This window comes from Pongo abelii, chromosome 12 (assembly GCF_028885655.2).
Source record: "Pongo abelii isolate AG06213 chromosome 12, NHGRI_mPonAbe1-v2.0_pri, whole genome shotgun sequence".
Lineage (NCBI taxonomy): Eukaryota > Metazoa > Chordata > Mammalia > Primates > Hominidae > Pongo > Pongo abelii.
In genome coordinates this window covers 124,138,238-124,165,941 of record NC_071997.2, presented here as the reverse complement: position 1 = coordinate 124,165,941, position 27,704 = coordinate 124,138,238, and the positions used below count along the sequence as shown (strand labels likewise).

The window sequence follows — 27,704 nt, the reverse complement described above, 5'->3', positions numbered from 1 at the left end:
TTAAAAAGTCTAGTATTTATTTAGAAGAAAAACATTTTCGGAATGTGGATACTAACAAACCATTTGTCCGTGGTCAATGATAAATGCATGTTCCCAGCACAGATGTGTCCATTGTGGTTTAGAGAGTGCATCAGGCTGGTCAAAATCAGGACTTCAAAGTCACAGAACAAATAGCTAGTTAGTGGTAAACTTGAACCAGAACTGTAATTTATCAGGTCTTATAACTTCCTATTTTCCTTTTTCCAACTTCTTTCACTTAACATAATGTTTTCAAGGTCCACCATGTCATAACATGCCAGTCCTTCATTTCTTCTTATTGCTGAGTCATATTTATCTTTTCTATCTTTCAAATGCTTTTATTCCTCAACCAGTCTCCTTGCTCTGGATACAGTTACAATTGTTTACATTTTTTGTTGTTCAAAAAAATCACAAAAAATAGTTTAATCAACAAAATAAAGAATGATTTTACTGGATTATGCCTCATAGATAAAATAAATATCCATGAGTCCATAGTAATATAACTAAATAATTGAAAAAAGTGAATTAATTAGGAAGCAGAGACAGCTTTTCTTTACAGAATTCCAATTAATAAATGTAGAAGAGGAAAGCAGAAAATGACCATTAGGCAAACATAGTAACAGTGAGTGCACACATGATCCACAGACGGAAGCGAAAATTAATGGGCAAAAGTATAAGCAGAAACGGGATATTTGCAGAGTATCAAAGTATCTCCTCCAAGATATTCACTAGTTATAGAAGGAACAATATAACTTTACAGTGCTGAAACCTGGCAGATGCCACCTTAACCAAGTGACCAAGGTTAGCATTAGTGGTGGGAAGGCTTATGGACATCATGAACCTTGGATGCACTGGGAAGGGCATAGCATCACTCCTGCAGTTTTCTAGCAATATACCGTCCCCTTGTAATCACGGGGAAACATCAAACAAACCCAAATTGAGGGACGTTCTACAAAATAACTAACCGGTATTCCTTAAAAGTGTTAATTAAGGTCATGAAAGATAAGGAAAGACCAAGAAACTGTCACAGATTAAAACAGACTAAGGAGAAATAAAATGCAACTGAATTGAATCCTGGACCAGAAAAATGACATTTGTGGAAAAGCTGGTGAAATTCATATAAAGTCTATAGTTTAGTTAATAGTATTATGCCAATTTTAAATTTTGCTTTTGATTATTATACTACAGTTATGAAAGATGTTTACATTGACAGAATAGCATTTTTTGCATCTTTTCTTTAGGGTTAAAATTATTTTAAAGTAAAAAATTTATTTCAAAAATCCCCAAATCTCTCTACTTCTGATTGTGCTAAAAACAACAAGTATAATAGACATGGATCAAATTAATTCTGTCAGCTTTGGAGGGAAAAATGTAAAATATTGAGGAGAATTTTATGTCCATGGAGAAGCTGAGAATTCAGCAACAGAGACATGTCAATAAAGATACTGCCCTTTTCCTTTAAAGCAAAAAGCTCCACCCAATGTTACTTTCACAATCTTTTTACAACTTTTACAATTTATCAGTTACTTTAAAGCATATTTTATCCTTCATTGAGGATTATGTAGAATATATATGTTACCTCTGAATTACTTTTAAGAGCTTTTTAAGAAAAGACAGACACATAGGGACATTAAGATCTTTGTAATTCCATCAAAACTATAGTCTGACTCTTATTATAAGTTGGGCTTTATACAACAGCTAAATTATCAATTAATGAAAATATGTTATAATATGCTTCTTTGAATAAAGAAGAAATGGTAATTACCTGCTAGACCTTTTCTAAAATAATCATACATAAGAAAATTATTTTGAAACCACATGAATCTTATAACCAAAATAATAATTTGGGGGTGGAAATCTCATAAAAGGGAGGAGAAAGAGTGCAAAAATGATAAGGAAAGGGCAAAAAGCATATTCAATAATTCAGCAGATAAATTCTTACTAGAAACTAAGCATATTACTTTGAGAATACACAGACTAGTTCAAATAATACTTTAATGTTTATCATGCATTCTTACTTGAAATTATCTGTTATGAGTCAAGAACAGACCATTTTAGCATATTGATTTTAACATCAGAATTTGTTAAAAATTTTTTCTGAATCAGAAAGCTGAATGCAGAAGATATTAGTGTGTTTAAACTGTTAAAAATAAACTTCAAAATTTACACAGATCAGAATTTCTCCAGGTAAAAGTAAAGCTATCAAAATACTGAAATTACCTTGAGGTAACTATATCACTATGTATTGTAAGTAGATTAGAACTACACTCTGACACATTATCATCTTTGGTAAAATTTATTAAATAAGCACAGAACTGATTAGCCAGAAATGAGTGCCATGCAATGGCTGGAAGCAACTAATAAACTGAAAGCACCTTAATGAGCACAGATTTATAGACAGCTCAGCATGAAGTTGCCAATGATTGCTTCTAGTAGTCTAATAAGAAAAGTAAGATTTCATTGAGAGTTTCTGTACCTGTCTCTGTTTGTTAAACCCAGAGTCACACGGCTTTAAGGAAGGAATAAAACACAGTGAAGGACAAGAGCATAAAGTAACACATCTGATGCACATCTATAAATGTCTAACACACAGAGGCAGAGCTTCATCATTCCTCCTATTTCCCCCTCACTCTGAACGGACCACAGACAATAGCACACAGCAAGGAGCACACATGCGTGCACACACACCCCCACCCAAAGTAGCTGCATTCCATTCACATGTGCTTGGTCATCTTACAATTATACTCCTAAAAAAATTACATTTTTTGTATTGGAAGAATAAATCATGAGCCATACATTTAATAAGAAAATGAGGTACATCAGATTGGCTATGAAAAGTCAATATTCCTACTATATGCAAGTTTAACATTAATTTAAAAACATTGAATAAGAAGGCTTAGTTACTTAGACTATCACATGATCATAAAATATCTAGCCACACTATAGCTCATGTTCAGAAATACACTTTCAAAATTGAGTTTTGCTTCTTTGGGTATGTGGCACATAATAGATGCGCTAAATACCATTTCATAAGAATGGCCCCAAGAGGCTTCTAGCTCGAGAAACAGACAAACCTTGCAAACTGTGATGAATATAACCATTTCAGTGAGGTGGATTTTTAAAAACTCTAATCCAAAGCAAATAATCACTGCTGGCAATTATTCTTCTGTACTTAGATTGATAGTAAATATTCTTAAAATGCTTAAAATAATCTAGAGATGACTGGCAATTTGTACCAAAGTTGATTTACAACACTGTTTTAGTACATTAAATGGCAGGGTTTTTGCTAGCCTGACGTTTGATGTCTTTCTTTTAACATGTTCAATATCTGGAGCACTTCATGGAAACCCTGTTTTCTAGTTTACACTATCGACCTTATTATAAATAGGTTTTTAAAAAGTTGTCTGTAGAGATTTGCAAAAATACCAAAAAAGGAGTGCTAAGGAAATTACAGCTTACTACAAGACATCCAAAACACAAAAGAAAGCTATTATTATTAACCTGACTGGAAAATATAACTTACTCTTCAAGCTACTTAAGAAATACTAGGTCAAAGTTGACAGATTAGGCATAACACTACATTTTAAGAGCAATCTTTTAAAAAACACAAGCACTGGCAGGGTGTGGTGGCTCACACCTGTAATCCCAACACTTTGGGAGGCCACAGTGGTGGATGACTTGAGGTCAGGAGTTCAAGACCAGCCTGGCCAACATGGTTAAACCCTGTTTCTACTAAAAGTACAAAAATTAGCTGGGCTAATTTTTCATTGTGTGGTGGTGCACGCCTGGGTCCCAGCTACTCGGAAGGCTGAGGCAGGAGAATCACTTGAATCCAGGAGGCGGAGGTTGCAGTGAGCCAAGATTGTGCCATTGTACTCCAGCCTGGGTGACAGAGCAAGACTCTGTCTCAAGAAAACCAAAATGAAACAAAACAAAATAAAAACACAAGTACTAAACAACTGCAATGAACATAATTTTGTTGTTTTTAAACTTTTAACTGTACTCTAGGATTTCATAACATTACTGTAATATTATTTCTATGAAAATATCCCAATCAATTTAGTTGAAAATTGTTTAGGAAAAAAGTGTTCTTGAGTTGAAGTCTGGCACAAAAGCTTTCAAGCGGGAAGTGAAGACAATTTTTCACTATACTTTAATAAGAGGCAAAAATGAGCAAATACTTTTCCAAATTCAAACAGAATAGTACAAATCCACTTCTAAGACACTTTAAAAAGTGTGAATGGTGTTAAAGCTGGTTGAGGCTACGTGCAAAGTCGCTGAGAGCTGACAGGAGTACCTGTCCTGAGCCTGAAGCCTAAACACAATCTAAAACGCCTTTGACTCCCTACCTATGGCACCTTTAACTTTCTTGTCCACGTCTTCTCCTGAACAATGAGAGACAGCTTTAAGTTCTAAACCAGTGGTGAAAATAAAAATTCTCCACAGGTGAGCCCCGCTTTTTTTTTGAGACAGGGTCTGCTCTGTCACCACGCTGGGGTGCAGTGCTGTGATCCTGGCACTCAACTGATCCTTTCACCTCAGTCTCTCAACTAGGGGGACTACAGGTGTGCACTACCATGCCCTGCCTGGTTAATTTTTGTTTTTTTTGTTTTGTTTTTTTTTTTAAAGAAACGGTCTTGCTATGTTGCCTAGGCTGGTCTTGAACTTGTGGGCTCAAGTCATCCTCCTGCCTCAGCCTTCCTAAGTGCAGGGTTACTGCATGGGCCATCCCATGGGGACTTGTTTTCACTTTTTACTTGGTCACTCCACTGACTGGATCCTGTTTAATGAAAACCAAGACTTTCAGTTTTAATATCTTCATTCAATAGTTTTCATCAACATCTAAAGGTAAAGGTAACAGCACACTGGAGATCATGATACTGTGTTAACACTGTCTTTGCAGTTCTGAAATTCTTTATGATTAAACTTTTTGCTAATTATTGTCATGCTTTTTCAACAAGGTATAAAAGTGATCTAAATGAAGCTGTCCAAAGGTAACGAGTAAACCCTGTAGCTGAGGAGGTCAAGAAAGAATGACTTCATAAAACCGATAATTCCCTTGGTGGCCTTCAGGTCCACACTCTATGAGGCAAGATTTTCATCAGTTTTGTTCACTGCTGTGTCCCACTAGAATAGCGCCTCTTACACTCAATAAATATTTGTTGAACTAATCGCTGATCACACAAGCATCTGTGGTATTCAATGTAAAATAATTCAGGGAAAAATGAAAGGATGAAGAAATGCTTTATTGCTCCTTTGAAAATGCACTTTTCAATGAAACACAGTTACCACCAGGAGCAGCATACCTTAAATTAAGCCAGACTACAGAGCTTTGAGAGCAACTCTTTGAGATGACAGAACAACATGCCACTGAGGAGACCTGGCCGGAAATAGGCCCTCAATACTGGGTCCTTCGCTTCTCTGGGGTCACAGAATCATGTGAATGCTGCCATTTCCTAGTGGGAACTGGACTCAAAGAAGGTAAAGGCACCAATGAAAATATCCCTGGAAAGCTTTCAAAATTTTAAAGTGTCTAAAGTATTCAAATAACCTAGAAATTCCTCTAAATTCTAAGAAAACAAACCGATTAACACCTTTAGGCCTAAGAAGCATCAACAGATAAAAAGGCTGCATGAATCTAAACTGATTGGAGTATTTGTACACCACTCCCATGACTGAGACAAAGATGATTCAACCAAAAACAGTTTGAGTTCTGCGTCTTTAAGGCTCCACGGATTCTGGCCTTTGGGCAGTAGTAGCAGTAGTCATAATAATAATGAAGTACTTAAAGTATGCTAAGGCTGACTATCCTTCAATCAGACCTGAGGCAGGTCTGCTTTTCCTGGTGAGAATGCTGAGAATCAGAGGGGTAAAGTAATCTGTCCAAGGCAAAGAGCTCATCACCAGGGTCTGTTTAACTCAAAAGACCAAATACCTGACTAAGTCATGTTTAGGACGAATGGGGCAGAGCCACCAGCATGGTGCTGAGCGCCATGGTCTCCTGCACTCTAGTTCCAAATCTGGCACCCCTTCCTGTGTCCCTCAGGTAAGTCTCACACGTTCTATCTGTGCCATGTGGAGACTAGCACTCCTGGGGGACCCTCAAGAGGAAAGGCATGTGTAACGTGGGTGCCAGGATTCTGCTTTTATTGGTTTTACAAACTGGAATTTTGATTAAGAGTTCATTTCTAAAAGCGTCTATGCTTTGGAAGTTTGAAAAACACTGTTCCTTTCTAGCCCTAATATTCTGGGAAGCATGTCTTGCATATAGTACTAATTTTTTAACCTGGTTTCACAAGATTTGGCATATATTTTTTCTCTATTATACAATTATTTTAAAAAGCTAACATGGAGGCTTATAGATATATCCAAGTGTTTCACAGAAGTGAGGATTTATATTATTAATATATCAATATATTTTATATTAACATATTTTATATAACTATATCATTAATATAGTTATATATTTTATAATATAAATATGTTATATATTAATATAATTATTTTATAATATATATTATTTATATTATATATTATTAATTTATATAAATCCTCACTTCTGTGAAACACTTGGATATATCTATAATTTGTCTGACAAGTCCCTCCCTGGACATCACAAGCTATAAGCACTACAGTGTTCCTTAATGTGAGAAAACTCAATGATTTTTATAAGGATCTAATTTATAAAGGTGATTCAGATGTTCCTCACGGCAAAAGAAATAAATAAATAAATATATATATATATATATATGGGATCACCTCTATTTTGAAAAGACCATAGCTGGTTAACCCCTTATGGCCTGGCTTTTTTAACACATTACCTTGTGACATGACAATTTGTCCAAAAACGTTTGTGTAGTTCTTGACTCTTCTACAGGCTTTGTATAGAGACAGCTGACCGAGCAGAGATGGGACCAATGGGAAATCCCATTGTCCAGAAACACAGAGTTTTCTGCTGCGGAGCTCGATGGGCTACATACTTTTCTGCTAGACACTCTCTGTTGGTCCAGCTACAAAGTTCTGGCAATGATCCCACGTTCTGATTCTTTACCTTCCACCACAGCTTTCAATTTGGCATTGAACTAAGTGACTACTTACTTTTTCTAGGCTTCGACAAAACAAATTTTACATTCTATTGTTGTTGTTAATTTCTTAAAAGCAAAGGAAGCTTAGTAAGCATCTATTATTTGTTATGCTAATCATAAAATGATCTTTTCATAGTAAAATAAAAGCAAATGATATGGTTATTCTACTAGACAAAGTCACTAATATATGCAGAGCACCTCTGTTGAGCTTCTAAACACATCTCAAGAATCACATGATTTCCCCTTCTCCAAAAACTCATTTCAAAATTTGCCTAATGCTCCTTTACTGGTCCCTAAAAGAAACTACAGATACCTTTTAATGACATGTATTTGTCTACGTTCTTGAGCATGGGAATAGCTACTATGTCAGCGTGTCTGTGTCATTAAGGCCATTAACTTCTTCACAGTATCTGATTTTCTTCAAAATTTTGCTCAGGAATTTTAGCTTAGAGAATTGAATTGCATGCAATAATCTGTATGTTAAAGGCTCTCTGACTGAACTAAAGGTCATTCTTGCATATAGTGATGATGACCCATGGATTAAAGATCCCGTAAGCACTAAAGAGAATTACTGTGGTTTACTGTGGATAACTGAAGTCACTGAAACACTTCAACTGAAATGTTGACTTTAAAATAATCATCAACCTCTCAATGAAAGCACCACAATGGTTCTCTTTTTCTCTCCTATTAACATTAACTCAAAGGAAATTAAAGTTAAAAAACTATTGCTGGCCAGGCACGGTGGCTCACACCTGTAATCCCAGCACTTTGGGAGGCCAAGACGGGCAGATCACAAGGTCAGGAGTTCGAGACCAGCCTGGCCAACATGATGAAACCCCATCGCTACTACAAAAATACAAAAATTAGCCAGGCATGGTGGTGGGAGCCTGTAATCCCAGCTACTCAGGAGGCTGAGGCAGGAGAATCGCTTGAAACCGGAAGGCTGAGGTTGCAGTGAGCTGAGATGGCGCCACTGCACTCCAGCCTGAGCGAAAGAGCAAAACTCCGTCAAAAGAAAAACAACCTATTGCCTGCCAAAATGCAAGTTTTAAGTTAAAAATTACAGATAAACTTAGTAATATTTCACCATGTTAACTCTAACTGCTATGCCACATTTCAACACAGCTATAGGCTAAATTGACCATATTACATGGGTGTAACATAGTCTGTAAATAAAACAATCAAAGTTAAAATACAAACTGGGTTCTTTTTTTTTTTTTTTTTTTTTTTTGAGACGGAGTCTTGCTCTGTCGCCCAGGCTTTAAATGAAGATTTTAAAGCTCATCACAAACTTATTTCTTATTAAGTACGAAGTCTTATATAGTAATTTTTTTTTTTTGAGACTGAGGCTGGAGTGCAGCAGTGTGATCTTGGCTCACTGCAACCTCCACCTCCCAGGCTCAAGCAATTCTCCTGCCTCGGCCTCCCAAGTAGCTGGGATTACAGGTGCCTACCACCACACCTGGCTAATTCTCGTATTTTTTTTAGTAGAGACAGGGTTTTACCATGTTGGCCAGGCTGGTCTTGAACTCCTGACTTCAAGTGATCCGCCCACCTCGGCCTCCCAAAGTGCTGGGATTACAGGTGTGAACCACTGCGCCTGGCCACTTACATAGTAATTTATGAAGTGATTCCCTCTACAAGGTTTTTTTGTTTGTTTGTTTTTTGTTTTTTTCTTTTTGTTTTTTTTTAAAGAAACCTACCTTAAGGTGTTGGCAAAAACATAAATAAATAAATAAATAAATAATTTCTTTTACATGCTGAACGATCTGTTTATCTGGAAAATTTATTTTAACAAATATATAGGCAAAGAAAAGTATTATAGTACTGCACTAAAACTCAGACTAAGACTTAACTAAATGTAGACATCTAGATTGAGTTACTAAAGATGCATTTTTAGTCTAGACCATCTAGCTCATGTGTCTTTTTGTAGTCTCAAGGGTGATACTGGATACTTTTCTAAAATATTCCACATGTGTAATAGCAACCACAGGCTTAACAAAAACAGTCAAAAGCAAAGATAGAGCTCACACTGAGGAGCAAATACTACCAACTGAACACCCCTGACGGCTGATAGAAAAAGCCCTTCCTTATTGAAGAATAAAAAAAAACCCCATCCCATGTATTGAAAAAGGGGAAAAGCAGGAGGAAATAATGGGTGAAGTTAAACATCCGCTTTTTAATTAATTCATGAACCATAATTATTAGCATTCAGCTACTCTATACTAGCTGCTCATCACACCACAAATGCAGAGTTAGTGAGCTGCTATCATCACAATTAAGACAGTCATTACTGAGGCAGAAGCAATGAGATGCCAGCGATCCACACCACAGGACTACTCCATTACCCTCGAGGAGTCTGTGGGTGAAGAAAGCCCCTCAGCAGCATCCTCCTTGATAACTTCCTAACAACACAAAATAGGAGAGTGTGGGTGAAAAGGGGAAGGGGGGAGCCAAACTGTGAAGACAAATGAACATGATGGTAAAATAATACACAACACTGAAACTCAACAGTTTATGTTTTTGCCTCCTGATTTATAAAAACATATTAATAGAGAGTTTCTTTTTTTAAACTATTACTTTTATCATCAGGAGCCTCTCATATTTTGGGCACAAATGTCTTTTATTAGATTCAATAGTTCATTGGAAGAATTTCCCTTATCTTGTTTAATTCCTGCCATTTGATTGAAATGTTCTTCCTTCAATACATCCTCTATTTTTTATATCATGGTGCTAATATTTACATACTATAAAGGTACTGTATACACACGTTCTTTAAGAAGATATTAGAAATTACCAAATGTAAAGGCTTAGTTTTAAAAGTTTTGGTAGCAAACACTATATTACAAGCCAGAAATTTCAGGCTATAAACAAGTCAACATTTCTTCGCTAAGACTGCTAGTCATTTTCCTTCCATAGATATTTACCAGAAATGAAAATAAATACATTTTATGTTAGTAATAGGTTATGTTTCTTAAAACTATGTATGAAATCAGTTGCACTCTTTTACTATGTAAAGGAAATAACCAAACCTCAAATGCTATCTATGTTTATTATTAAATTAATATTTTCATTACCCTTTTATATACTTACTAGGCCATTGTTCTGATCTCTGGGCAAACTCGTTTTTACTGATGGACGTGAGATGAGATGTTGGGAGCCGCCAGGGTAATACCTTGGCGTGTAAAGATATGGGGCAAAGAATGGCTATGGAAAAACACGTAACAAAAAAGGGGTAAACAATTACAGAAATGAAAATGTAATGAGATTTTTCAAATGAAACCAATAACATACAACTCCAAAACTTTAATACAAATGACAAAACAAAGTAAAAAAAAAGCCTCACTCATATTCCATAAGATACTAAACTCAAACAAGAAATATTACTTACATTTTTATATTGGTCATTTCATATAAGCTTTTTCTAGAAAAATGAGCAACTAAAGTTTTGCACTTTACAGTTTGACACGAGTTTCTCTCTATATTTAATATGTTTACAAGCTTACCATCTGTCAGGTTCTAAGCAGTTTAACCAATATTAACTCATAATCTTTTTAAAAGAAGCAGACTGGAATCTTAATACTATTCCTTACCAATAAAAAAGATTAGCCTAAATAAGACCAAAAAGTCTGGAATATATGAAAACACCATGGCACAAATTCCAAGAATAATGTTATTACAAGTTCCTGGAGTTCACCTCTAGTTTACACTCTAGAGTTTATAACCTAAATAAGCAAGCATATTTTTAAAAAAACAGGTGGCAAATCCACTGTTTATGTGAGATTTATAACAATGGCATACATTTGTAACCAGCTTCATATAAACAGAAGATATCAAATCATACAGGCTAAACATAAAGATTGCAGTTCATAAGGTTTTGTTACACTGAGGTGAAACCTTCCCCACCCTTTTTACTCCTGCCAGCTTAGAAGAATTATTCTGCTTTTAACACTAAAAAATCTCAAATAACTACAGCGAAAAGTAGCTAGATTTAAAAACAAGAGAAAACTGTAAATGGTTTTAAAAGTGATAAAATACTATTAAAAAGCATGATTACATTATTGTTATTCATGAAATTAGTGAACATAGTATTTCAGGCTAGACGGTAAGGTAATCTTTCATTTTTTAAAATAAGCTTCTCAGTTTCAAATTTTCAGTTGGTATCAACGGAACTATTTTATGTAAACTCACACAGCAGATTTTAAGACTGGTAAATAAAAACCTGTATTTCACACTGCCTACCACACAGTTAAATTTTAAAAGATGGAATACATGATAAAATGCTAGTATTCCACCTTTGTCTCCTTGTCCAAATAGAAAAATGGAATAACATTTCTCGGGCCTCTTTAAACAGTACCTAATTACTTATATGGCCAACATTTTTCAAAAACTGAAAGTTTAAATTCTAGAATCCTTTCTTTGTTACATTTATCCTAAATTCTCTTTCTTCCCAGCTCATATGAAATATATTTACACAGAGAGTTTAGGCACAGGCAGTTTAGGCACTAGGTCCTATGTTTTCTCGAATTAGACTAAAGAGGGAGATAGCAAAAATAAGAAATTGCAATGCACCTTAAGAGAACAGTTCCAGAAAGTGTAACCCCAGGTTCACGCTCCATTTTCCTACAGGAAATATTAGTGTTTGAGGTCATTAAAGTGAGAATATAGCTTGGGCCTACTAAACTTGACAGGGCCTGAATACTACTGATAATTAGTTGCATTTCATCTTTTCATCTAGGAAATTATCCTATTAACTAAAAAATTGTAGATGACTGAAGATAACTTGACATAAGACTCCAAAAATGGGCTACAGTGCTATTATTTGGAAAAACATCTGAGTTCCATAGCAGTACTTTCCCATTATTATCTCACATTTAAAAGACAAAAGCATATTAAGTATAGGTTTACTAAACTACTATAGGAATTTAAGTTTATCATTGTTTTAAATGCCAATATAAACTATTATACAAGCTATAACAAATAGAACATTTGTTTATAAACAAAGAAACAGATTCCTTTGAAGCACAGGACAGTCACTGCTGACCCTGTGGAGTCCATTTACTTATCAAGAAACTAAATAAAAGAAAAAAAAATCTAATATTCAGACTCTCTTGAGACCTACAACACATTAAAATTCTAAATTATTTTTATTTCCAAAAACTCCTATATTTTACATTCAAACTTTACATTTTTCCTATGCTAAAGCCAAAGTACAGTTTTAAAACCATAACAGAATCCACAAGCAGAAAACTGAGGTTTCCCTGGAACAAATTCTTAAAAATAAGGCTGCCTCCAACTTCCTTACCCTGTTGTAGAAGGGATGCTGAGGGCCCGTCATGCCGCTGTAATAGCTGCTGTGAGGCTGTGGTGACACCACTCCACCTGCGAAGGGCCCATTGAAGGACGTGGAAGAGCACACGGATGGGGGCTGGCTGTACCCTGATGGCGCCCTAGGAGGACCCTCATGTAGAGGGAGCGGGGGGTATGCCAGTCCTCCGATACTGATCTGCTCTCTGGCAGCACGAACATCTGAAAGATTCAATCAGACCCCAGAAGGCAAGAGAAAACAGGACATTAGGAATCAGTCCAATTATCACATTCTTCTTTAGTTACTAGGCAGAAACATGACTTTATCACTCTTGCCACCGATTCCAACTAGATTAAAAAAGAAGACAGAAAATCTTGAAAATTTACAGGCCTTTTAGTGAGAAATGCCCAGCTACTTTGCATAAAAGCTTTTCCACCATTCGAAGTCACCAATATCTGGATTCTTCTCTTCAGTTATTGGAACTATTGACTCTTCTCTAACTCTTAAAGGATTTAAGATATTCTAACAATTATTTTTATTCATAACGCTATCAAGTATTAATAACTCATATTTGTTGGGTATTAACACATATAATGTTAGCAAAGACTGTGGGTTTGCAAATTATGAGACCCATCCACCTCTGAACAACAACAAATTCCACAGCCATGTAATACCCTTTGACATCAGCCTTGTAACAGGTACCTAGAAAATAGAATACAGAAGTAGTTTAAGGCGATCTCTTCACAGTTCCTGGAAAACTCAAAGGCAGGTCAGCAGAGCCATGTCATACACAAGACTGTTTCAATGAAGGTTTTATGTGTGTGCATGTGCATAGAGTGGTACCTCCAGAACTTCATTTATTCCAAAGCCTTGATGTCACTACCCGGAAGCTCTAGTCCCCAGATTTAAGTTAATATCTGAAAAGTAATATAAAGATTTTCTTACTTCTCTGGATAGAGATCCCTGTTAAGAACCGAAGACTGGTGACAAGCAAATTACAATGGATGGATATCATGAAGTCATGACTGTAGGTTAAAAGAAATCCAATTCCAAAGTTCCAAAGGAAGGACTTGGGCGGGGGCGGGAGGGGTGGGGACAGGGATCATAATAAAGTGAGTTCCACAAATACTAACAGGATTTTCTTAACATTCTCAAAAGGATGCCAAGACTCCTAATCTTTAATTTCATTAATTTTTCTGTGTAGTGCTTAGTTCAATACCTCTTGGTTTTTCACAGAGCAGGAGGAATGTACACAAATAAGTTAGAAACATGAAAAATTCTTAGAATTTTAGATGAAAAATTAAATTTACTACTAATACCCACCTGCAATAATTTCCCGTAGTTTGGGATCTAGGTTTACAGTGCATGGCAAAAAGACTTTTACATCTCGAGCCACAAGAACTGGGGTCCTTGAAGATAAAAACACTTCAAAATTTCTTATATCTCCATCAATTTCAAGAAGTGGCTCAACATCCTTAGTTGTTGGAATATTCTTTGATATTCTTCAAATAAGAAATCAGTGAAAAAGGTTATTAATGTCACTATTAGAAAGGTAAATTCTGCATGTCACCTTAAGTTACTTATACAACAGTTACACATCTTGGTCTGATGGATTTGGTCTAATTACACATCGGCTCACTGCAACCTCTGCCTCCAGGTTCAAGCAATTCTCCTGCCTCAGCCTTCCTAGTGGCTGGGGTTACAGGTGTGCGCTACCATGCCCAGCTAATTTTTGTATTATTAGTAGAGACGGGGTTTCACCATGTTGGCCAGGCTGGTCTCAAACTCCTGATCTAAGGTGATCCACCCACCTCGGTCTCCCAAAGTGCTGGAATTACAGATGTGAGCCACCATGCCCAGCCAAAAAATCTATTTTTAGTTTTTAGTTGTTTTTTTTTTTTTTTTTTTTTTTTTTTTTGAGACAGAATCTTGTTCTGCCACCCAGGCTGGAGTGCAGTGGTGCAATCTTGGCTCATTGCAACCTCTGCCTCCCAGCTCAAGCTTTCCTCCCACCTCAGCCTCCGGGGTAGCTAAGACTACAGGCTCATGCCACCATGCCTGGCTAATTTTTGTATTTTTCTATACAGACGAGATTTCGCCATGTTGCCCAGGAGGCTCTTGAACACCTGGGCTCAAGCATTCCATTCACCTTGGCCTCCCTATTGGGATTACAGGCATGAGCCACCTCATCCAGCCTAAAAATTTTTTTTTTTTAATAAAAGAGAAAGAAACTCAAAAAAGTAGTATGGTTACAAAAAAAGGTAACAATGAGTACGGCCAGAATTCTACTTTTGGCCATGGCAGGACTTGGGTGGGGAAACAGAAGGAAAGCCGCACATGCACAGGTGCATCATATGCTCAGGGTCACCTAAGCTGGCTAAGGGTCACCCCTCAATGAAGATTCATTGAGTTATCGCTTTACAGATGAGGACAGTGGCCTCAGACAGATTAAACAGATGGCCCAAAGTCACACAACTAGGAAAGCGAATCTGAATGGTTCTGAAACCCATGTTTTAAATAGAATACCACAGTTTTTCCTTTGCAAAGAAAACAAGAAATGAAGAACTTATAAATAAATTACACAAATTAAAAAAAAAGCATAAGTTTTTCCTTTTTTACAAAGGGTTTTGTTTCCTATTGTAAAAGTAATATATGCTTACTATATATGTATATACATAAGACAGAAAAACAGACAGGAAAAAACATACTTTAACCAATCAGACACAATACCTCCTAATATAATATGTCACTTAGTCTTTTATAATGCAGAATGTTTTGTATAACTGAGTTCAAGCAATATGTAAACAATTATGTATCATGCAGAGACTCTTGAATGTAAAAATAAGTAATATTCATTTAAAAACACATTAAACACTACTGTATGAAACTGTAGTTTTTGTGGGTCAAAAATGGTCAAATGTTGACAATTCCTGATCTAAGGCGGTAAGCAAGAACGCATCACCGAGGGATAAAGGGAAGAAAAAGAAAGAGAAGTTAAAAGACAAGAGGTAGATGAGAAAACTAGAAACAAATCAAATGTCCACTAACAGATGGAAGGATAAATAAATGGTGATATATCCACACAATGGAATACTACTCAGCCAAAAAAAAAAAAAATGAACTACTGATACAAAGAACATGGATGAATCTCTCAATAAATTAATCCAGCCAATAAAGAGTGTACAGCAGTATGTTTTCATTTGTATAAAACTAGAAAATGCAAACCAATCTAAAGTATCAATGCAGACCAAGGTTTGCTGTGAAGTTAGGAATGTGAGGCAGGAGGGAGACAAGGGAGGGTATCAAAGGAAGAGGTGGAAAACTTTGGAACTGATGGAAACATTTACTCTCCTGATTGTGGTAATGACTTTGTAGGTATATACATTTATCAAACTTGTGAGATTGGTCAATTTAAATATGGCAGTTTATTGTATGTCAATTACACCTCAAAAAGTTGTTTAAAAATCACTGGATATATCTTTCCAATTAAACAAGAACATTAACTGTTAGATTATACTAAGTGAGCACAGTTGCAGAGGAGCAGTAAGATTTTCACGCCCTTTAAAAAGTGAAATGGGAACCTTATTCTAATGTTAGTAACAGTTATATCATTTCTTTGGGACTAGCACTTTACTGCTCAGACCCAATACTTGGCTAGTAGCCAAATATTGAAAGTCATCTAAGGGAAAAACCCAGAGAACACAATTAGCAAACAAGAAGAGAATAGGGTGCTGGGGAGAAAATAAGGGTAGCAATTTTATCTTAATTAATTTCAGAAAGTCCCTTTTACAGACACAGACACATGCACAAGACAGAAAAGCCCTCTGAGATGGGATCACTTTTAATACATTAAAATCGTGTTCAAACTGATTATTAAACATATTTAAAATGAAATGGAAAACCTGGAGAATGGTTGCAAGTGGTGATAAAATCAGAGCTTAAACAGTTAAATAGGTAGTTCATCTATTTCAGGAGTTGAACACAAAATACTAAAAAGAGAAGCTAGAAAGATTTAGATAAAAACACACAGCTGACAAGTCACATGAAACAAATTAACTGCATTTTAATGCCAGCTCTGCTTCTGCCTGAATGCAACAGTGTTCTCAGTATGATGAACAATGCTGCTGTTCACAAGCCAACAGGCTACTGCTGGCTTCCAGATTGAAGTCTCTATTCTAACCTTCTGAGCTCAATACATTAAACTCTTCTGCTGAAAGAGATATTTATGTAAATGATAATCTTTTGGCAGTGGGCCATCAAAATCATATGTGCCTTTATTTTTCAGATATTTTTCCAAAGGTTAGCATTTAAAGAATTTAAGTAACTTCATTTTTCAGTTAAGGGTGAATTTAAATTTCCAGCATTATGAATCATGTCAATTAAAGTTGCCAGCAGTTAAATGGCCCAAAGAAAGCATTATAAAACCTCAGGCATCAATGAGCTCCTAGTAAGTCTAAATGCAATTTCCTTCTATGCTACCAATCTAGCAATACTTGTTAATGCCAACATCAATGTAAGTTAAAAGCATTTTGATTATAAATGACAGTGGTTTATACAAAGTCCATATTAATTCCTTGGCAGAAATTGCATAAACTATTCATATCACTTCCATTCAAAATGAGGTTTTAAATTACATAAAAGACTTCTATTTTAAATCAAAATATAAACAGATTCTTAGAGCAGAATTTATGAAGAAAGTATTATTTATCACATTTTATCTAAAAGTAGCTGCCTAATAATGTCATTATTTAGTAGGATGTTAAAAAATAAGACATTTTGTTTAAAAATTTAAACAGAGAAAACTCTTAAATGCCTTAGAATTTTATTGCCTTGAAACAAATTTAACTTCTAATAGACTCTCAAATACTTTCTACCAGTGAATGTCCATTTATTAAATACCATCCATGCACAGAACACTTTGGAGATTCTGGGAGACAGACAGAACACACAGACAGAAAACAGCCACTTGGCATTGCAGCCAAAAAGTCAGAAACAAAGAAAAAATGGAGTCCATTTATACACCCACTGCCATCTGTGAAAAGGCAAAAACCCTGGATACCTCAGGAGCTGGCTACATCCTTCCATCTTCACCCTGTTAACTCCTACCCATCCTTTGTGCTCAGTGCAATTTCCCCCTCCTCGGAGAGCATCCTGGAGACCAACTTATATTCCTTCATTACAAGCCCCCAGAGCATATATACTTTCTTGCATAATATGTATCATAATTCTGCACTAGTGGAATTACTCTCTTAATGTTTATCTCCCAATCTAGACTGGAAATTCCATTAAAACTGGGAACAAGTTTAGTTTTTTCCACCACTGTATCTCCAGTGGCCTGCACAGAATACTGTCACAACACTGTTGTCCAATAAATATTTGTAGAAGGAACAAACTACACATGCACAAAAAGGTGTTCTTCCTCAAGCACTCTACCCCTTTAAAATAGAATAATTTTCACCTTAATTGTCCTTTCTGATATTGACAAAACCTTGTGCTTGGAAAAGCATAGGTTGATCCATCTGGAGTCAATTTTGTACATGGTGTGGGGTATGGGTCCAACTTCATTCTTTTGCATGTGGAAATCTAGTTGTCCCAGCCCCATTTGTTGAAGAGTCTGTCCTTTCCCCCATTAAATGGACTTGGCATCCTTGCCAAAACCCAACTGGACATAGATGTATGGGTTTTTCTTGATTCTCAATTCTATTCCATTGCTCTATATGTCCATCCTCATGCCTGTGACACATTGTTTTGATTACTGTAGCTTTGTAGTATGTTTGAAATTGAGAGGTGTCAGTCCTCCAACTTTGTTCTTCTTTTTCAAGGTTGTTTGGTTATTTGAGGTATCTTGCAATTGCATATGAACTTAAGGATCAGTTTTCTGTTTCTCCAAAACAAGGCTACTGGAATTTTAATAGGTACAATATTCAATCTGTAGATCATTTCAGGTAGTATTGACATCCTAATATTTAGTCTTCCTATCCATGAGTACAGGATGTCTTCCCACTTATTTAGATCTTCTTTAATTTCTTTTGGCAATTTTTTTAAGTTGTCAGTGTACAAGTCTTTAACTTTCTTGGTTAAAGTTATTCTGAGATATTTTATTATTTTAGATGCTACTGTAAAATGAACTGCCTTCTTAATTTCCTTTCAGATTGTTCACTGAAGGTGTACAGAAACACAACTGATTTTTGTGTGTTGATCTGTATCCTGCAAACTTTGCTGATTAATTAGCTCTAATAGCTTTCTGTGGGCTCTTTGGGATTTTTCTATATATAGAAGAATCATCCAATCTGGATTCTTTTATTTATTTTGCTTGTCCAGTTGCAATGGCTAGAGCTTCTAGTGCAATGTTGAATAGCAGTGGTGAAAGTGGGTATCTTAGTTAGCTCAGGCTGCTATAACAGAATACCATAGGCTGGGTGGCTTAAATAGCAGACATTTATTTCTTGAAGTTCCGGAGGCTGGAAGTCAGAGATCAAAGTGCCAGATGGTCAGGTTCTGGTAAGGGCCTTCTTTCTGGTTTACAAATGATCTTCTTCCTAGGTCCTGACATCAAGGACACTACAGAGAGAGAGAGAAGCTCTCTGGTTTCCTCTTAGGAGGGCACTAATCCCATACGAGGATTCCACCCTCATGACCTCATCTAAACCTAATTACCAAAGGCACCAACTCTAAATAATATCATATTGGGGGTTTGGGCTTCAGCATAAAAATTTTGGCAGGACACAAGCATTCATACACAGCAGCAGGCATCCTTGTCTTGTTCTTTTAACTTAGGAGGGATAATTTCAGTCTTTCACCATGGAGTACAATGTTAGCTGCAGATAAGTCAGTAAAGTTAACCACTAAAATGATGATCTCAATGTCAGGCCTACATCCAAAAGCTTTTAAACAAAACAGCTTAATATAAAGTGGTCAATTAAGAAAATGAAGACTATGCTACCCACACTACTTCCTAGTCTATTCTATTTAGTCCCATCGTTGCAAATTCATTTTAGGAAAAAAAAAAAGAGTTAAGATATTGACTAGTGTTTATACAAACAAGATGCAACCATTAGTTCAAAAAATAGGATTTGTTTTTTCCAACAAAAGTGCATACTTTAATAGGACTATTTGAATAAAAATCCCATACAAATGGAACGTGTACTTAACATTAAGAAAGCAGGGAAGCAGCATGTCCTACAACATACAACACAATTGGCTCAATCAAGATGAATTACCCTTTCAACTAAATATCTATTTTTTATATTTATTACAAATGTCACAGTCAGTTCAGTAAATGCCAACAGTCTTACAGCTTTAACCTTTAGTCATGAGAAGCACACTTGACTGTTTCCAAAGGGATATGTGAAGCCGTCTTCATTTCAGAGGAGCAGAAGTGACTGTACTGTTGTTTGCTCTTTAATGTTTCAACTAACCATTCCATTGTCTCATGAAGGCCAGTGCCTCTGGTTGCTGAAGTTTTGAATATTTGCCATTTTCTGTCCTTCGAGGCAGATAACCCAAGTGAATGTGCATCTCTGAGGGAGTCACGGCCTGTTCCATGTCCTGCTTATTTGCAAATGCCATTAAAATGGCTTTTCTCAGCTCTCCATCAACATGGAAACTAACACTGACTTGGAAATGCCAATTCGGTCTCGGTCACAACTGTCTGCTCCACAGCATCTGTGTTTGAATAATAACATCTTCAGTATGGCTGTCCTCCTAAATCCCGGACTTGGAATTCTGTATGTTTTCTTTGTTGGTTTTGTTTTTAAGATGGAGTTTCGCTCTTGTTGCCCAGGCTGGAGTGCAGTGGTGCAATCTCAGCTCACTGCAACCCCTGCCTCCTGGGTTCAAGCAATTCTCCTGCCTCAGCCTCCTGAGTAGCTGGGAGTGCAGGCACCAGCCACCATGCCTGGCTAATTTTTGCATTTTTAGTAGAGACGAGGTTTCACCATGCTGGCCAGGCTGGTCTCAAACTCCTGACCTCAGGTGATCTGCCTGCATCGGCCTGCTAAAGTACTGGGATTACAGGCATAAACCACTGCGCCCAGCCCTGTATGGCTTTTGTAAGTTACCGTCTCAACATTAAATCTGATGATAGGAACGTTAGTAATGACTTTTCCAACCTGTAATCTGAATAAAATTGTGGTTTTTCCTGTCTATGTAATCCTGAAATTAAAATCCTCACTTCCCAGTTCCAAACAGACTGGAAAAAATACTTGAGAAAAATCTACCATGATTATGCCCTGTTCACCCTCACCAATCCTCAGGAACAGATCCCGGCCTCAGCAGCAACTCCAACTCAAGGCACCTCTGCTCACCTTGGCCTCCGGATCTGCCTCTGAGCCTGGACTTCGACACTGGATCTGTCAATTTGCTGGTATTTTCAAGGAAAATACTTCTGGTTTCATTGCTTTTTTTCTATTGTTATTCTATTCTCTATTTTATGTCTCTCCACTCTAACCTTTATTATTTCCTTCCTTCTGCTAGCTTGGAGTTTAATTTGCTCTTCTTTTTCTAGCTCCTCAAGGTGTTAGGTTAGGGTATTAATTTAATATCTTTCTCTTTTTTTAATGTAGGCATTTACAGCCATAAATTTCCCTCTGAGCACCGCCTTTGCTGCATCCCATAAGTTTTAATCATTCCTAATATTCTTGTAAAAGTATTTTCGTAACTATTCCATAAGTCACCTTTCCTACCATGTCGGAAAGAACATTAGCTTAGGGGGTCAGAAAGTAGACACTTTGTCTGCCACAGCCTAAGTAATAAAAGTACTAAGAGCTGAAGCTGTCCACATGCAGAAGACTGCATTAAGTACACAACAACTCTCAACGGAGAACAGAACTTGCCAGAAGAGAAAAGAGGCATCTGTGCTCGTGTGGTGGCCACAGAATATTCTCAAGACAACAAGGCGAACAGTGCCAGGTGTTCTCACTGACACTCACTTTTCAAGGCCTACAAAAGTAAGTTTGCATTTTATAGGCATCTTATTGAGTAACTACACTAGGAAACAACGAAGTGCTTATATGCTCTGCAGGCCAAATAGATCATCATGGCGTGCCTTCTTCAAGTGTGTTTGTCTGTTTATTTCTGGTTTAAAAGAAGACATTTGCAAGTATCTAATGTGTTTGACTTATGTGTTTAAGGACGGTGTGATTAGAGTTAAATAGTGCAAACCATAAAAGCACTTGTATAAGCTGCCCTGGAAACCATTGGCAGAGCTAAACAAAGTTATTATTTCACTTACTAGAAGAGATTACTCTACATTAAACAAAAATTATTTCCCACCGAGGGTGTATATCTCCAAGATGATCTATTTTGCCAGAACATCAGGGCCCAAGATTATGTTTTTATAAGAAGGAAGGAAACTTGTACGCATGTAATTTAAAGGATTAAAAAAAACCTTAAACTCAGTAGAATGTCATCAAATACACAAACTGTCTTTGGCTTTAAGGCTGCAATTCTGGCAACTAGATGGATGAAAAAACAATCAACAACCAGGGAGGGTAAAAGATAAAAACTCAAAAGGGCTATGTGCCTAGGTTCAAGTACAATACTGGTAAGGCACTGTCTTCATTCATGTCTACTACGCTGAATGTTCTGAGGAAGGTACATTTAGGGGATCTGTATCCCTCTTCTTATATAAACTCTAACAGGGAAACTTTATTTAAAAGTTACGAAGAATTGAGAGGGAAATTTAAGAAGAATGAATTGGCTGAATACCTACTGTCTGCCATTCTCTGAGGCAGGTGCTTTACCTAGTTTATCTAACTTCTCTCTCTGCATCCCATGAGGTATTTATTATTTCCATTTTTAACATGAGGAAACTAAGGCTCAGAGAGGTAAGCAATGGATGCAACACCACCACAGACATAGCAGCAGAGTGGGTACCTGCTCCTGACTGCTTCAAAAGCTGCTGACTGCTCACTGTACCAGTTTTCAAACAGGAGCCACCGACATGGCTCAAAATCCCTCAGGTAATGACTTACACATTTTTAACTCCTTAAAACTATAATAAAAATGAATGCTGTTACATATTACATTTTAACACACTGAAGAAGATCAACAAATAAGCTGTGCTCATAAGTCATCCTGGGTTTTTCTTTTAGTTTCAGTTTTTTGCAGACTTTGAAATAGAGCTTCTCCTCCATCTTCATGTACATATTTAATTTCCTTCATCATTTTTTCAGAATCCAGATCAGCACTTTTTTGTTTATAAAATTATGCAAACCAGTACACTACACTACAGCCTACAAGCCTGAGCAAAGACTGTAAAAATGATTTAAAAATTGCATGACATGACTTTCACCTAATCAGAGAAGCAGAGAACACTTCAAATAATTATAAGAAATGTGAACAACTCCAAGATACTATTGGTGATTCACCTATAAAACAATATTCCCAATCAATCTTTCAAGTTTCTAGATCAGATTAAATGAAAACATCCTGTCATCGCAAAGAAAGTTTAAACACTGGTAACATTTGTGTCTACTCATGATTTAGGATTTTCTTAATGTTACAGTCCCAAAACTAATTAGAGAAACAAATAGATGTTTAAACCAATTTAGGATTGTAACAGTCGTCCAGAATTCTCCAATTTTAATATTCTTCAGAATAGCTCATTTTTCTCACTAACTGAATTTGTTAGGAAATGTTATAATTTGAATCAATAAACTTGTATTAATTCTGCTTTATTTATTGGACTTTTGCATAAGATTTGGAAAAAGGCTTCCACTGGGAGTACAAGTCTAAAAAACAGCGTATTACTGCATGATATCTACCCAATTACGACCATGCAAGTAATCAGATATTAGTAATTCAGGTGACAAAGCAATACTTTCAGCTAGGGTAATGAGAGAAGACTTTAGTAAAGTGGTAAGAGAGGCAAAATAATTAATAACTAACTCCATGTGAAAATAGTGTCTATCATTAAAAAGCAAAGCCTGCTTTTTGGCATCAAGAGTTTATACTCGATATTTAAAAATGTTCCGACAAAAGTACATGAGATCAAATTTTCATAGCTGTTTTAGGCACCACTAGCAATATCATAAGTTGCTACCAAGTGATGAATTGTCCATGCAATTGTCGCCTTTAAGAAATCTAAAAGTGTATTACATTAATCATATATAGAATGCAAGTGTTCGGTAATAAAACTGAATGACAGGCATAGAGAAAGGAGGCTCTGAAGTCAAAGTACATCTATGAATATGTTTCAGATTAAGGCAAAATCTTTATTATGCAAGTTCTCTTAAAAGATTTAACGTTTAAAAAGTATAGAACCGAAGTTCTACAATGTTTAGGATTTAATATTTTTATATCTAAATGCAAATTTGTAAGCAGATCAATTTCTTTATGCTCCTCTTTTTTCATAGCCACTATTTTCCCAAAACTTAATTTAAACTAATTTGAGGAGACAAAAGTAGTACAACACTTAAAAACTATGTCATATGAATAGATACCCATTCATTTGCCTATGATCGTGATTCTCAGTGCTGAAAAATGTCCTGAAGCCATTTTTTTTTAAACAACAACAAAAAAGGAAATTCAACCTTTCATTAAACTCTCACTTGTTTTTCTATGGGAGGGGAAAGCAAAATGTATTACATCTTATGTTTGGCCGAACATGCTAATAATGTTTGTAGTGAAATGCTCCCATCTTGTGGACTTTTTGAAGATTGCTAACAGGAGCCACTTCTGCAGCATGGTTTTACACCAGCAGCTCGACATTTTCTTAGCATTTGAATTCGCTAGCATTTTTGTTACAAATCACTTTTGTTTATTCTTGTATTTTAAAAAGTCTTTAAATATTTTGATTTGAAATTCTGAAATAACAAACCTTTACTGGAAAAATCAACTTCTGGAGAAAGTTGGTTACTTGATCTGTCAAGGCGTATGTAATTTTTTTGGTAAACTGAATTCTTTAATAATCAGACTTGTTTGAAAAATATAACTATACATAATGTTCTTACTATATTATAAAATAAACTGTAAACCTGCACAAGTAATAATTTTTTTTACATATTAAACATGTATTTCTTACATATTAAAACATATATTTCAAGAAATTGTCTTTGGTATTAGTTTCCAACAATTCCAAACACTGTAGAACTTTGGAATGCTCTATATACTTTTTCAATGTTAAATCTTTTAAGATAACTCGTATAATAAGGGTTTTGGATAATGAAGATCTGGGTTAATATACCTGAGTTTTTCATGTTGACGTTAGAAACACATGACTTTGGAACACTTAACATTTTTTCTTCATTCTATGTTTGCATTAAACACTGAAAATGGCATTATGAGAGTAAAGTCTGAGAAAATACATTCAAAATCAAAAGTAAAAGAAAACCTATTGGCCGGGCGCGGTGGCTCACGCCTGTAATCCCAGCACTTTGGGAGGCTGAGGCGGGTAGACCACGAGGTCAGGAGATCGAGACCACCCTGGTTAACACAGCGAAACCCCGTCTCTACTAAAAATATTTTAAAAATTAGCCGGATATGCTGGTGGGCGCCTGTAGTCCCAGTTACTCAGGAGGCTGAGGCACGAGAATGGCGTGAACCCGGGAGGCGGAGCTTGCAGTGAGCCGAGATCGCGCCACTGCACTCCAGCCTGGGTGACAGAGCGAGACTCCGTCTCAAAGAAAAACAAAAAAGAAAAAAGAAAAGAAAACCCATTAAAAAAGTTACCTAAAAAAAATTATAGCCATATAGTAGACACAGAAATGGTATAAAGGCTTAAACAAACCGATGTACCAGATGTTTAAGTGCTAAATATCAGAAGTGATTTTTTAAAGCTTTCCACACAAAACCTAGCACAGTTACTAGACACAATTAGAACTAAATAAAGCATTTATTTGAGATTTTATATGTTGCTAAGTTGTTCGTGTTTTTCAATAGAAAAGATAAATTCAACACTGCAGAAAAATTTCCATCTGCTATAACATTCCCATTGATACCTAATAAGTTATTCTAAATACTCACAGATATATTAATGAAAAGTTAAAATCTATCTGGAAATTAAAATATTTAGTTCTATATTTTTCTGGTATCTCAGACCCACTGCCTAGCTGGCAGCTACAGAGGACAGGCTCCTGGCCCCCAGAAACAGACTTGGGGAAGTGCACAGTTACAGCTGTGAGGTCTTAGGTAACTCCTGCTCTCTGCCTCTTAGGGTTAGAAGTACAGGTTGAGTATTCCTTATCTGAAATGCTTGGGACTAGAAGTGTTTCAGATCTGGGAGTTTCGGCAGTACCAGCTGAGCATCCCTAATCCAAAAATCCAAAATCCCAAATGCTCCAGTGAGCATTTCCTTTGAACATCACGTCGGCACTCAGCTTCAGATTTGGGGGCATTTCAGATTTCAGATTTTCAGATTAGGGATATGCACCCTGCATTAAATGTGATAATCTAGGTAAAGTGCTTAATCCAATGCATGGGACAGAATGAGGGCTCACATAATATATTAGCTACTACTTTTATTAGACTGTGCCCCGCATATAATAAATTCTATAAATATTTGTTTAATAAATGAACACAATTAAAATGTTTAGCACAACAGAACTGGAGTCATCTAAGTACATGGCCTTTTAAAAACAATTCTGGACAACAAGTCTCTGAGAAGAAACTGAGTCTGTAAGAAGACTCTGAAGTGAGAAGAACCTGTCTAGAAGTAGCCAATCCAAAGCAACTCCACCAGAATGTAAATTAGTACAACCTCTATGGAAAACACTATGGAGATTTCCTCAAAGAGCTAAATGCAGATCCACCATTTGATCCAGCAAGCCCACCACTGGGTATCTACCCAAAGGGAAAAAAGTCATTATATGAAAAAGACACTTGCACATATATGTTTATAGCAGCACAATTCACAACTGCAAAGATGTGGAACCAACCTAAGTGCCCACTGACTAAGGAGTGGATAAAGAAAATGTGGTTTATATACACCATGGAATACTACTCAGCCATTAAAAGGAACAAAATAACATATTTTGCAGCAACTTGGACGGAGCTTGAGGCCATTATTCTAAGTGAAGTAACACCAGAGTGGAAAACCAACAACCACATGTTCTTACTTATAAGTGGGAGCCAAGTTATGAGTAAGCAAAGGCATACAGAGTAAAATAATAGACTTTAGAGACTCAGAAGGGACAGGATGGGAGGAAGGCTAGGGATAAAGAACTACATATTAGGTACAATCCACACTACTTGGATAATGGGTGCACTAAAATCTCAGAATACACCACTAAATAATTCATCCATGCAACAAAAAACCACTTGTACTCCAAAAGCTATTGAAATAAAAATTTTAAAAAACACAAAGCAACTCCACCAGACCATGGCATTCATAAATGGATTATGAATGTAAGAAACCTTAGAAATGCAGCTGAACTCAGAGTTACAGGGAATGCCTTCAAAAACATTGCTGTGATTTTAGCAACACCTGACATAAGGCAGAAACCGCCGAGTGTTAGGTGAAATATACAGTCATCATTCAGTCAATGTGTACTGAGATGCTACTATGTGTCCGGCTCAGGGATATACTGGTATATAACAAAAGAAAGATTTTACCCATATTTAAGCCTAAAGAATGAAGTATCTGGATGGACAGTACTCTCTTCAAGATAAAGTGAGGCTTCTCATCTACCACCTCCCCAGTCCATGCCTTCCTCAGTCCAAAAGTTATCATCCGATTTCTTTATTCTTTCAGAAATACCCACTACTGCCTAAATACCGATCACTTGTCTAGAAGCAAAAAAATTCAGCAATGTTTAAGAAAGTTACAGTTCATGAAGTGTATAGTCTCATTCAGGAGACAAATATTAAAGAAATAGCAATGCAAATACTTATAAGAAGGTAACTATGGCCAGTGCTATGAAAGAACACACTAGTACATAAAGGACTCATCTAATAAAGCCTCGAAGGATGGGGGGGCTTGGTAACAAAAGGCTTCCTAAGGCAGTAATATTTAAGATAAGACCAGAAGAAGGAGGTGGGAGGGGCCAAAGAGAAGAGCACGTGGAAAGTAAACAGTAAGAGGGAGAAGGAGCCGGAGCCAGGCTGAGGACACTGCGAACTCCAGCAGAAACCTGAATACAGGTTTCTGTATTCTGGTGCCTGAATACAGATTTTGACCAATTATATCCTTTTGTCTTTAGAGCCCAATTTGATATGCACAGACCATCATTTGCACTTTATACTATCTATAAGTCAAAATCATTATTATTCTAAAAGCAACTCATTAGTTGCTCTCCTCCCCATGATATCTTTCCTACACCTAGCAGTCTTCAATGCCACAAAAATTACCTTTT

The 27,704-nt window shown here is 36.3% G+C and overlaps 1 protein-coding gene across 10 annotated transcripts in view; it reads right to left on the bottom strand.

The window, feature by feature from the left end:
- KIDINS220 (kinase D interacting substrate 220) overlaps positions 1–27,704 on the bottom strand; it is a 112,600-nt gene that overhangs the window by 12,302 nt on the left and 72,594 nt on the right. For 8 of the 10 annotated variants that reach the window (XR_010136371.1, XM_063713786.1, XM_054548411.2 and 5 more), the window contains exons 23-25: positions 13,735–13,913; positions 12,409–12,632; positions 10,197–10,310 (exon numbers count right to left, since the gene is read on the bottom strand). Coding sequence is in view for 9 of the 10 variants with exons in the window: in XM_063713786.1 (XP_063569856.1) it covers positions 10,197–10,310; positions 12,409–12,632; positions 13,735–13,913 (517 nt within the window). In the remaining variant the exon portion in view is untranslated. The remainder of the gene's footprint in view (positions 1–10,196; positions 10,311–12,408; positions 12,633–13,734; positions 13,914–27,704) is intronic. The other 2 variants (XM_054548415.2, XM_054548416.2) reach the window with 1 other exon arrangement.